This window comes from Rhipicephalus microplus, chromosome X (assembly GCF_043290135.1).
Source record: "Rhipicephalus microplus isolate Deutch F79 chromosome X, USDA_Rmic, whole genome shotgun sequence".
NCBI classification, from domain to species: domain Eukaryota; kingdom Metazoa; phylum Arthropoda; class Arachnida; order Ixodida; family Ixodidae; genus Rhipicephalus; species Rhipicephalus microplus.
This window is the reverse complement of record NC_134710.1, coordinates 95,986,633-96,000,196: the sequence shown is the minus strand read 5'-3', so window position 1 is coordinate 96,000,196 and position 13,564 is coordinate 95,986,633. Positions and strand designations below refer to the sequence as shown.

The 13,564-nt window shown below is 44.0% G+C and overlaps 1 protein-coding gene across 1 annotated transcript in view; it reads left to right on the top strand.

Moving 5' to 3' along the window:
* The first annotated feature begins 2,588 nt into the window (after nucleotides 1-2,588).
* LOC142776913 (uncharacterized) overlaps nucleotides 2,589-13,564 on the top strand; it is a 32,327-nt gene continuing 21,351 nt past the window's right edge. The window contains exons 1-2 of the mRNA XM_075881238.1: nucleotides 2,589-2,740; nucleotides 12,390-12,509. Coding sequence (XP_075737353.1) covers nucleotides 12,416-12,509 — 94 coding nt within the window. The 5' untranslated portion in view covers nucleotides 2,589-2,740; nucleotides 12,390-12,415. The remainder of the gene's footprint in view (nucleotides 2,741-12,389; nucleotides 12,510-13,564) is intronic.

The following is a 13,564-nucleotide window of genomic DNA, read 5'->3' as shown; positions in this document are numbered from 1 at the left end:
TATCGGGGCACTGCCTCCCTTTGCCATGTGATGAGATCTCTATTAGGAGCGAGCTGTGGAGTGTGCACGCGTGCCCTCACCATGTTCCCTATTCCTATTTCTAGTACATTTCGATCCCTTCTGCAGTTCCGTCACAGAGGGAATTCGATCAAACCTTTGCGTTCACAGACTTCCTTTTCTAAAGGAGGCTCATTTAGTGAAGAGAACGCATGAGAAGTGAGCCTGGAGATCATGCTTCAATTTACCGCTCCTCACAGGAGTAGTAAAAAACAAGTGAAACAAGAATAGAGAGAGATAAAAACAAGGATGTAGAGATGTAGAAAGTGGGATACTATACTAGTCCAATGATAATGTACGCACGCTGTCTATCGCATTCATTAAGACGCACTAGGGGCAGGAATCATCCCATCTCATACTGGACAGTCTTATTCACCTCTAAAATTCTGTATCACTTACAATCTTCTTCTTCTTCTTCTTCTTCTTCTTCTTCTTCTTCTTCTTCTTCTTCTTCTTCTTCTTCTTCTTCTTCTTCTTCTTCTTCTTCTTCTTCTTCTTCTTCTTCTTCTTCTTCTTCTTCTGTTTTTGTTTTGTTTTGTTTCCCTGAGAGGTTGGCTCATACCCACTCAGGGGGATTGGCCAAGAATGTGTAGTGCAGTTTTTCTGTGATCATTTTATCTATGTGCAATGAATTGGTATTATAATAAGACTAATGAAAAAATAAAAACAACATAAAAAGAGCAAACGGAAAAAAATCAAGTTGAGCAATTTTGAGATTTGAGGTGTTATGTTTACCACTCAGCTGCGTTTACTTCACTCTGCCCTTGAGAGTAATAGATTTTTTTTGACGACTTCTTCTTCTTCTTCTTCTTCTTCTTCTTCTTCTTCTTCTTCTTCTTCTTCTTCTTCTTCTTTTCCTTTTCCTTCCTTTTTCTTCCTTTTCCTTTTCCTTCCTTTTTCTTCCTTTTCCTTTTTCTTCCTTTTCCTTTTTCTTCTTTTCCTTTTTCTTCCTCTTCCTTTTTCTTCCTCTTCCTTTTTCTTCCTTTTTCTTCCTCTTCCTCTTTCTTCCTCTTCCTTTTTCTTCCTTTTTCTTCCTCTTCCTCTTCCTTCCTCTTCCTTTTTCTTCCTCTTCCTTCCTCTTCCTTTTTCTTCCTTCCTCTTCCTTTTTCTTCCTTTTTCTTCCTCTTCCTCTTCCTTCCTGTTCCTTTTTCTTCCTCTTCCTTTTTCTTCCTCTTCCTCTTCTTCCTCTTCCTCTTCTTCCTCCTCCTCCTCTTCCTCCTCTTCTTCTTCCTCCTCTTCCTCCTCCTCCTCTTCCTCCTCCTCTTCCTCCTCCTCCTCCTCCTCCTCTTCCTCCTCTTCTTCCTCCTCCTCCTCCTCCTCCTCCTCTTCTTCTTCTTCTTCTTCTTCTTCTTCTTCTTCTTCTTCTTCCTCTTCTTCTTCTTCTTCCTCTTCTTCTTCTTCTTCTTCTTCTTCTTCTTCTTCTTCTTCTTCTTCTTCTTCTTCTTCTTCTTCTTGCTTTTACCCAATGCAGCGGATTGGCCGAGTGTTAGGCGATTTTCGCAATACTACTAGTATATGATAGGGATAGGTTTCCAAACTATTAATTACTGAATAATAATAATTAAACGTTTAAATGAATGAAGAATTTAGCTCTATATTCATTTAGTCTGACTGATAAATTCCTCTATTGCGTAGTAAACATCCCTGTGACTGTAGCCCAGAGTCGAGGCGCCGAATTATAGAACAACTGATTCGGATATTTCCAGACCCAAGTTTCGAGGAGGTGTGCTATGAATTTTCTTCTGAATGACGTATAGCGGCGGCAGGATAGAAAGTAATGACTGATTGTTTCCTCCTCCTTACAGAAGATACACAGAGGAGACAACGCTTGACATGCTCTGTGCATGTAAAAGCTAAGGGAGGTAACCCGGCAGCGAAGTTTGGTTATGGCCACTTCCATTATTCTCGACCGCGATAAATCACTTTTCCAGGCTTTAAAACAGGTTGGACGTGGTCAACTTACCTTCCTTGAAACGATGATAGAAAAACCCACATGTTTAATAAAGGATCAGGAGGCATAAAAAAGGCAATATGAATTATTGTTTTAGTTTTAGACCGGAATTTAGTACTCTTATAAATAAATTTTTGTGAATGAAGCAAATGAAAGATTGAAAACGTATAAAATTAAGAAGCCGCATTAGTATCCAAAGAAAAGAAGAAGACCGCGATAAGCGATGACGTCAAATAGAAAATAGAAAAATCTACACACTACTCAGCCTATTCCCTCAATTGGGCATTAGTCATCATCAGAAGTAATGAAGTCACATTTCCGGCGCAATGGCGAACCAATAAATGCAATAGCGAGAAATGAGAACACTATGCGAAGTAACGTTAGCAGCTAACTCATTAATTTAAGATGTACCGTAACCCTACAAAATGCTGGCGTAAAAATAAGACTGCTGTAGCAGTAGGTCCCTATTTTCATTTCCTCCAACCTTCGCTTTTTCACGTAGTTTGCCGCCATGCATGAGCCCATTGAAGGGCTCATGCGGTGGTAGTGGGCCGCACCATGGTCATCGGCAACCCGCAGGATCATCGAGAGCGGCTGCGAGCCACGTTCTCGACGCGCACGGTCGCGTGCCTTCGAAGTGAACCGGCCCCTCGGACTCTGAGCCAAGGTGGGCCATGTAAACGACGCTATCGACCACCATCCGAGGAAGCCCGATTAGCAAGCCTGTTCCAGGTACCGTAGAATCGATTCATTATGGTCATTTTTCGCGGCACTTAATGTGCAATGCGTGCGCTTCATCAGAGTCTTGTGGTGGCTGTAAGGCTTAACGGCGGTAGCGTTTTCCGCGAGCGCCGGCTAACAGTACCAGCGCACGCTTAGTGCTAAAATGCGAGCGAGGCATCTGACGCGATTTTGAGTCCTCGCGGTCGCCGCCTCTGGTTTCGTTTGTTTTGAGTTCGCGCTGCTGTTGCAAACCTACTGAAACGAGCTTCAGGCGCGTGTCAAGCTGGAGAAAACGACGGACTTACTAGAGGCTGGTGTGCTTATGCAGTCGTTTTCGCCACTTATTAGCGAAATTAGGATAGGACGTCGAGTCAGGCAACTATATCCGAAGGGCAAGTCCCGAAAAGCACTTCAAAGGGATTTAATAACGAGTGCATCATAAACAAAGTCGGCAGTTGTGAGGCACATTTGGAGCTGTTGATTGGTGGAATGGCTACTCCTAGTTCAATTTATTTTCATTGTATACGATTCATTGAGGTAATTTTAAAACGCGCACCAAGTTATCTTGGTAGGTCAGACATTTTTATGATGTTTTGGCACGCTAATAGAATCATTAGCGCTGCAATCGAAAGTTATGCTTTAAACTGTACTCTCTTACAGTAAACACCATCAATTGGAGAAGAGATGGCTCACCAGTTCTGTCCACACATTCACTGGTGTAGAACATAAGATGCGAAATAAATGCAACTAGAGACAGATAAAACCTTTTAACATTATTTTGCACCGAAGGCTTACTTGTGGTTCACAAGGCACACGCTCAAAGGACTCTTTTGTCCTAGCGGCCTACTGCAGTGACGATGCTTAGCCAGTGTGGCGACAAAACAAGACTGACAGATCATAACGTGATCATTGCTTGACACCAGCAATAGTGAATTCTACAGTTCCGCGCTGCGTAACGAACATTGCGCTGATATTGCCGCACCCACACTTTATAGGTTAGTTGCTTCATAATTAGACGAACATGCAACCAAGACGGCACGAACCAAGGAGCACGCAGGCAGGTCACTGACGAATAATTTTCTCTCCCTTTAGTGTTCTTGTTTTTCTGCGCATCCTACGTTTTCGGTCACTATACGCAAGTTAAAGGAGTGCCATTCTATCTCTACAGTTATTATTAGTCGGTTTCTTCACTCTCTGCCTAATCTCGTCCCGTTCATTTTCACAGTTTTCATCTATGTCCCATTAAGCTCTAAATATTTATAATAATAATTCATCCAAGTGCGTACAAGCTGGCGAGATGCCTTCCAGCCATTAAATAAGCGGAGAGTATCCACCGCGAACGCGAAATAGAGGGACACGGTATTCCCAAGGCCTACACAGGCGGCGCCTTAAAAAAAAAGCAGATGCAGCATGTCATATAGTGGATTGACTCGCAAATATCAGTATATGTAATACGGCGTTACGTGCTGTCCTACCGGTGCTAGTGATTTTTTTTTCTTTTACTGAATAATGCTTTACCCACATAATGCTTTATATATATATATATATATATATATATATATATATATATATATATATATATATATATATATATATATATATATATATATATATATATATATATATATGAGATCTAACAGACAGTAATGCCAAGGAATGTAAAGGGGAAGTTCGTAGGTTCGATTCCTGCCCACGGCTGGCTATTTTTTCATCCACTTTTCTTTCTTATTTACATTTCATTGGTTCTAATAACTTCCCCTGTACATTCCTTGGCATTACTGTCTCTTAGATCTCATTAATATTGTGTTAAAACACGGAAAAACGAGCCCTTAGGTATACACTTCTTTCCCTTATTTCATTGAACGAGGGTCTCGTACTGGCAGACTATGTGTGTTTAGGTTGTATAAGAGGGACAATTAATCAGCTGCCCGCTCATAATAAGTTCACGTGCTACGTGACGCCAAACATGCGCATAAGAGTGTGTTCACACTCGCCATTTGGCTTATAGATGGCGCTGACTGTCACTCCTACTTCTAAATTCACATATAAACCCCCCCAAAAAAAGTGGATGGAGGGAAGGCCGCTTTGGTAGCTCAGTGGTTAGAGCATCGAACGCGTTATTCGAAGGTCGTAGCTTCGATTCCTGCCTACGGCTGGCTATTTTTTCATCCACTTTTCTTTCTTATTTACATTCCATTGGTTCTAATAACTTCCCCTGTACATTCCTTGACATTACTGTCTGTTAGATCTCATTAATATTGTGTTAAAACACGGAAAAACGAGCCCTTAGGTATAGACTTCTTTCCCTTATTTCATTGAACGAGGGTCTCGTACTGGCAGACTAGGTGTGTTTAGGTTGTCTAAGAGGGACAATTAATCAGCTGCCCGTTCATAATAAGTTCACGTGCTACGTGACGCCAAACATGCGCATAAGAGTGTTTTCACACTCGCCATTTGGCTTATAGATGGCGCTGACTGTCACTCCTACTTCTAAATTCACATATAAACCCCCCAAAAAAAAGTGGATGGAGGGAAGGCCGCTTTGGTAGCTCAGTGGTTAGAGCATCGAACGCGTTATGCGAAGGTCGTAGCTTCGATTCCTGCCTACGGCTGGCTATTTTTTCACCCACTTTTCTTTTTTATTTACATTCCATAGGTTCTAATAACTTCCCCTGTACATTCCTTGACATTACTGTCTGTTAGATCTCATTAATATTGTGTTAAAACACGGAAAAACGAGCCCTTAGGTATACACTCCTTTCCCTTATTTCATTGAACGAGGGTCTCGTACTGGCAGACTAGGTGTGTTTAGGTTGTATAAGAGGGACAATTAATCAGCTGCCCGCTCATAATAAGTTCACGTGCTACGTGACGCCAAACATGCGCATAAGAGTGTTTTCACACTCGCCATTTGGCTTATAGATGGCGCTGACTGTCACTCCTACTTCTAAATTCACATATAAACCCCCCCCCCCCCCCCCCAAAAAAAAAAAAAAGTGGATGGAGGAAGGCCGCTTTGGTAGCTCAGTGGTTAGAACATCGAACGCGTTATTCGAAGGTCGTAGGTTCGATTCCTGCCCACGGCTGGCTATTTTTTCATCCACTTTTCTTTCTTATTTACATTCCATTGGTTCTAATAACTTCCCCTGTACATTCCTTAGCATTACTGTCTGTTAGATCTCATTAATATTGTGTTAAAACACGGAAAAACGAGCCCTTAGGTATACACTTCTTTCTCTTATTATATATATATATATATATATATATATATATATATATATATATATATATATATATATATATATATATATATATATATAGGCGCTTTGTGTTATGCATTCCCCGCAGGGGCGCCTATGTAAGCAGGCGTTTGGTGTGTAGCGACACCACGGACCCGAGCTAACGGGGGAGTTTCGACTCCCTCCCACGCCTAGCCGTGCGTGGCTTTGCCGTGTCCGGGGAAAAGGGGATCCTGGGGGTTGAGCCGACGCTGGGTGATTGGACCTTTAAGGCCCCCCGGCAGAGGCAACACACCCCTTCGGCCCCGGCTTCACGTAGATGGCACCCCTGGGATGACCCACCCAGGGGAAATCGACAGTCGCCTTTTCCTATCTCTCTCTCCCTACATCTTCGTCTTTCTTACTTTTTTAGCTTTCCTGTCTACTTCTCTCTTCTGTTTACTTCCAATTTTCCTGGCGGCAAGGGTTAACCCGGTGTAAATAGCCTACCTTGGTCTAGGCGCATTGGGTTATGGCAGTGTTGTACGGCTGACGTCTGCAAGCTTTCAGCACCTGCAGACTTGCAGCGTCCCCTTGTTGGGCTCCGTGGTGGGTGGCCGCCAACGCTGCTGAACAAAAATAAGACCGGCATGCATGGAGCATTCCCTCAACTGTCTGATCGTACCGGCCTAAAGCGGGTACGCACCGACGACATAAATTTCTTCAACCAGCCAATAGAAACTTTTCCCCACTTCCACGTCATTCACTGTGAAAAAACCGGAAAGCAAGCCAGGACCGTATCTCCTTTCGTAGTTGCCAGGTGTCTTACTGAAACTCTCGGGGCTGGATACAAAGTAACCAAAATGGCTAGCGGAGACCTTCTTCTCGAAATTCGGGACAAAGCACAATTTGTAAAGCTAGACAGCCTCTCAACGTTTGGTGACGTACCGATCACCGTAACACCACACAGATCTATGAACATCACTCGTGGAGTGGTATCTGATGCAGACTTACTTGAACTCACCGAAACTGAACTTTTGGAAGGGTGGAAGAGCCAAAATGTCAATAATGTACAGAGAATTATCATCAGAAGAGATAATAAGGAAATACCAACGAAACACTTGATACTCACGTTTGCATCCAGTAAACTACCAGATTCCATTCAAACAGGGTACACAAAGACATCTATCAGGCCGTATATACCAAACCCTCGTCGTTGCTTCCAATGCCAGAGGTATGGCCATGGCTCTAAAACCTGTCGTGGTCGCCAGACTTGTGCACAATGTGGAGTCCTAGGCCCCGTGTCTGAGAACTGCAAACAACCGCCACACTGTGTAAACTGCGAAGGAAACCATGCCGCATATTCACGCTCCTGCACATACCGGAAAAAAGAAAAAGAAATAATTACATTAAAGGTGAAGGAGAACATATCATTTCAGGAAGCACGGCGAAGAGTCGCTCCATTCTATGGACCTACATACGCTGATGCGGCGCGTCAGGGGGCACCGCCGCACCAGCCCTCGCCACTCCTTCGGCCCGCGCATACCGATCCGGCGGTTGTGGCACCTGCCCCCAAGGTGGCTGTAGCCCAGGCTACACCGCCTACTCCCAAACAGAGACAGGAGACTCCACAGTCTTCGGGTCTCAAGGCCTCCCCTCACCAGGCGAGGCCCGAAATCCGAACTAACAGCCCGCACGTGCGGGCATCCAGTGCCTCCGAGGGGGCAATGAATACGTCGGCACCCTTGGTGCCGAAAGAGCGGCGTGGCTCCTTGGAGCGCGCCAAGAAAACAAAAAAGCAAATAACAGGGCCTGGTGACGGCCCTGTTAAGTGAACTCAAACTCCCAGTCTAAACAGCCACTCGCTTTTCGTACACACAGCATTATTTTACATTCACCATGAACACTCAAATTATACAATAGAACGTCAGGGGCCTTCTCAGAAACCTTGACGACATCCAAGAACTTTTACACGAACACTCACTAAAAGTGCTGTGTGTACAAGAAACACACCTTAATTCAAAACACACAAATTTTCTTCGTAAATACGTTATTTTTCGAAAGGACCGTGATGATGCCATGACATCATCCGGAGGTGTTGCCATCATAGTGAGTCAAGGAATTGCATGCACACACTTACAACTCCAAACATCCCTTGAGGCAGTGGCTGTTCGAGCGGTTTTTTTTAATAAACTGATCACAATCTGCACTATTTACATTCCTCATAGCTATCAGCTGCAAAAACGTGATTTACACTCTTTAATTGATGAACTTTCGGAACATTATGTTCTCCTTGGAGACTTTAATACGCATAGCAGGCTATGGGGTGACTCTCGGTATGACGCGCGAGGTCGACTGATTGAACAGTTCCTTCTCTCGTCGAGCGCGTGTCTCCTAAATCGAAAAGAACCAACCTATTATAATCTCGCCAATAACACCTACTCCTCCATAGACCTAAGCATAGTATCTCCATCTCTTGTATCTCTACTCCAGTGGAAAGTTGTCAGTAATCTGTACGGAAGTGACCACTTCCCCGTAGTTTTGAGCATAAATACAGTAACTGAGTGTCCACCACGTGTTCCCAAGTGGCTCATAAACAGAGCCGACTGGGAACAGTTTTATACCATCGCTCGTCTAGGTTGGAATGACATATGTACTTTGAACATTGATGTTGCTGTCAACTTCTTCACAGCGTTTTTGATTGATGCTGCAACAAAATGCATCCCACAAACAAATGGACACCCTGGAAAACGGCGTGTGCCATGGTGGAACTCTGAATGCCGAAACGCGCGCAAACAGCAAAACAGAGCTTGGAGGCTGCTTCGGAACTCACCGACAGCCGAAAATTTTGACACCTTCAAGAAAATAAAGTCTCAAGCTAGGAGAACGCATCGGCAGGCCAGAAGATAAAGCTGGCAGAAGTTTTTGTCAGGGATCAATTCATACAGACAGGAGGCTAAAGTCTGGAACATGGTCGGTAGGATAGCAGGGAAACAAGTACACACACTTCCACTCGTAAACACTCAGGGTGATACCTTGGAAGATCAGGCAAACTTCCTCGGTGCACACTTTGAACGGGTATCCAGCTCGTCCCACTATACTGACACTTTCCAAAAATACAGAACAAGAATAGAAAAGCAGAAACTCGAACACAAATCCACTAGATACGAGGCGTATAACCAAGCTTTCAGTCTAGCTGAGCTCCGAACATCTCTAAACTCCTGCAGTACTTCTGCCCCAGGTTCTGATCGTGTGGTGTTAAAAAACCTACCAGCCGAAACACGAAAAACCTTACTTTGTTTGTACAATGCTATCTGGTCTTCTGGCACTATCCCTACCTTCTGGAAAGAGGCTATTATTATTCCAATTTTGAAAGAGGGCAAGGACCCTTCTTTAGCTTCAAGTTATAGGCCTATTGCACTTACAAGCTGCTTGTGCAAAGTCTTCGAAAAAATGATAAACTGCCGACTTGTACATTTCCTTGAAACAAACAATTTGCTCGACCCATTTCAGTGCGAATTTCGAGAGAGTAGATCCACCACAGACCACCTTGTCCGTATCGAGGCACAGATCAGAGACGCCTTCGTCCATAAACAATATTTTCCCTCTGTGTTCCTCGATATCGAAAAGGCTTATGATACAACATGGCGTTTTGGAATTCTAAGAGACCTGTCCCACCTTGGCGTGCACGGAAGAATGTTTCACATAATCGAAAGTTACCTGTCAAACCGGACATTCCGTGTCCGAGTGGGCACGGTTCTTTCCCAAACATTTGTCCAGGAAACAGGCGTGCCACAAGGTGATGTACTTAGCTGCACACTTTTTCTCATCAAAATGAATTCCTTGCGCTTGTCCATTCCTCGGAATATGTTTTATTGTACATATGTCGATGACGTCCAGCTTGGCTTTAGATCTTGCAATCTGGCAATGTGTGAGCGGCAGGTTCAGTTAGGTTTAAACAAGGTCTCCAAATGGGCAGAGGAAAACGGATTCCGACTGAACCCACAAAAAAGCACGTGTGTCTTGTTCTCCCGAAAGAGAGGCATGCACTCAGAACCGGACATTGAACTGAACGGTCAGCGTCTGTCTGTTAATGCGGAGCATACATTCTTAGGATTAATATTGGACAACAAGTTTACCTTCGTACCACACATCAAGAATTTAAAAAGAAAATGTTTAAAAGCCATGAATGTTTTAAAAGTGTTGTCACGCACTACGTGGGGTAGTGACAGGCAATGCCTCATGAACCTGTATAGAAGCCTCATTCACACCCGCTTAGATTATGGGGCCGTTGTTTATCAGTCTGCGACTCAAAGTGCTTTGAAGATGCTGGACCCCGTGCACCATTTGGACATCCGTCTTTCTACGGGTGCTTTTCGCACCAGCCCTGTAGAAAGCCTTTATGTTGAGTCAAATGAGTGGTCGCTTCATCTGCAGAGAACATACGTGTCCTTTGTTTATTTCCTTAAAGTGAAAGCAGACAAGAAGCACCCCTCATACTCTACTATTAATGATTTGTCGAGCTCAATTCTGTTTCAAAACAGGCCTTCAATGAGGCAGCCCTTCTCAGTTCGCCTGAAGAGTCTAGCTGAGGAAACTGGAGTCTCACTTGAACACAGTTTAATGGCTCCTGTAGCATACCCGCCACCGTGGCAATGGCAGACTATAGACTGCGATGTGTCTTTTCTAGACGTTACAAAACATGCGCCTATTGCCCATATCCTAACATACTTCCTGGAACTTCAACACAAATACACACGTCCCGAGTTCTTTACAGATGCCTCCAAGTCCAACTTCTCTGTGTCCTACGCTGCTGTCGGCCCATCCTTTTGGGATGCTGGCCCTCTACATCCAGGCACAAGTATCTTCACTGCGGAAGCTTATGCGATACTTGTTGCAGCTAAACACATCAAGCAATTACAAATACAATAAGCAGTAATTTATACGGACTTCCTCAGTGTGGTAACGGCTGTGCACACTCTTAAAAAACAAAAAAACCTAGTCCTTGTCTCACTTTACTCCATTTTGTGCACACTCTACACACTCAAAAAACATGTTGTAGTGTGCTGGGTGCCAGGGCACCGTGAGATTCAAGGCAACGTGAGGGCGGATCAGCTCGCTGCATCCGTCCACAAAAGCACTGCCCCTACACTCATATCAATCCCGGCCCTTGATCTTAAGCAGTCTCTCAAACGAAATCTCAGGGACTACTGGCAGAGCAAGTGGGATACACACACACAAAACAAACTACACATTGTTAAGCCACACCTTGGTCATTGGCTGCCCGTATCGAAATCGCGTCATACAGAGGTAATACTTACGACTCAGGATAGGACACACATACACGACACACACACATCTTTTGGCCGGTGGGGATCCACCACTGTGTGACAGATGTGGTGAAGGATTAACAGTCCTTCACATTTTAATTCAGTGCAAACAATTGGACACTCTAAGAAAACAACACTTTTCATTACCCTACCGACAACATATACCTTTACACCCTGCAATGTTCCTCGGTAGGGAACCGCTTTTTAGTCACAAATCATTGTTAGCGTTTTTAAAAGAAATTCATAGTGTTCATATCATATACCCGGGCATTCCGTAGCACAGCCTCTCCAGAGAGGTTTTTGCTGCGGTGGCTACACAAGAAAGCACTTGACTCACGGCCCTTGGACGCAAGGGTATGAACGAGTGAGGTACTTGTGCTAATGCCATACATGTCCACCATCGTTTTTCATTATCACCAACTTTCGTCACCTATTCACACCACACACACCTTTCACGGCATGGTCATGATTTTATTACTTGTATGGTTTTACCCGCCTTACCGCGAGGAATTTTATGGCCCTTATACAGCCGCTTGTCACAATCATTGTCCATATTTTTTAGTTAGATGAACTGACGCTCTTTGGCCATGAAATGGCCCTTGCCCCACAAAACATTAAACATCATCATCATTTGTGTTATGCATTACTGGACAGATATATAGAAGCAGCAAACGAATAACTGCAGGTGTTTTTAGGTAGCTGCAGTATTTATCAATGTGGGAAATCAGAGGAAGCCCATTACTACGGTGCTCCTTCTTATTTGAATGGTTGAAACAAAGTATAAAAATATCCCGTCACTCTGCTCAAATTATGATGAAAGTACAAGACAAACAACCACACACAAAATATTCTGTAGGGCTTGTAGGTGATCTTTCGGCTTTCCAGTTGGGAGTGTTGCTTTGAACAAAATATGGTACACAGCCGATTTAAGTGATCAATCGACCGTTTTAAAGAAGAAAAAAAAAGCACTATGAATACTACCCCAGTTAGGGAGCTGAAGTGATGTTAAATTCAATAATCTTGTATTCCCCTATAACTTTTTTTGGCAAGCAACTCAAAGTGCCTCAATTGACTCATGTTTGGGTGTTTTTTTTATTATTTTGCCATTAGCAACTGACGCAGGTCTCAGGCTGGAAATGAAGGCCTTTGTCAGCTTCTTGGGCGCTGTGCTCTGTTTGGCTACCTGCTATGGCTACGAAGTTGTCGAAGTGTCGGTGCTGAGATCAACATGTAAGATAAATATTTATCTTCCCGTTTCGTAATGTGGATATACTTCCTCGCACAGTTTCGCATTTTTATACCTTAATTTTTTTTGTACGCACGCTCACTGTGCCTATCTTGCAACAGCTCATGCAGTTAAACTGTTATTGATTGATATGTGGGGTTTAACGTCCCAAAACCACCATATGATTATGAGAGACGCCGTAGTGGAGGGCTCCGGAAATTTTGACCACCTGGGGTTCTTTAACGTGCACCCAAATCTGAGTACACGGGCCTACACCATTTCCGCCTCCATCGGAAATGCAGCCGCCGCAGCCGGGATTCGAACCCGCGACCTGCGGGTCAGCAGCCGAGTACCTTAGCCACTAGACCACCGCAGCGGGGCCAGTTAAACTGTTAAGACGTCCAGGTGCCCTATACTAAGAGGTTTTCCCAGGCGGTTTTACGAACTCTCACACATTCCTTTCTCCGGTATTGTTATCATCACGTTAAGGTCCAAACACATGCACGAGATTTTCGAACGACAGCGAGGCGCGACAAAATTCGCTCTCGCCGAGGCCCATGCGTCGCCGTCGCTTATCGCGTCGCGCGTTTCTGAAAAAAACTTGAAAAGATTGGTTGTCTCCTGGAAGCCAGCGTGACGATTTCCACAAACATGGCTGCACCATTGTTAATTAATTTGGTTGCGATTTCCTCTCAATGTTTGTTACCCCTTGTACTTCAAGAAATGCAAGGTATCGACCATATTCTTCCGATTCGCATCTCACAAGGAGAGTGAGACAGCGGCCGCATTATGTCGTAAATCTTGTTATCGATGGTTTATTTTGATGTTTCGGTTGTAGCTTGTGGCAATTATAGCAGCTTGCTGCAGTTTGAAATCGGCATGCGAAGTTCGTTGTAGCCATCGTAGCGTATGCTTCCGGGCAGGCACCCTGTCACGATTAAACTAAATATTGCGAAAAAAAAACGCGTGAAACCATAAAAGCGTGAAACGCTTTTATGGTTTCCTTATGCATACAAGACGGTTAATAAATTTGGCATGTTGTCATTGACCTACTTTCAAA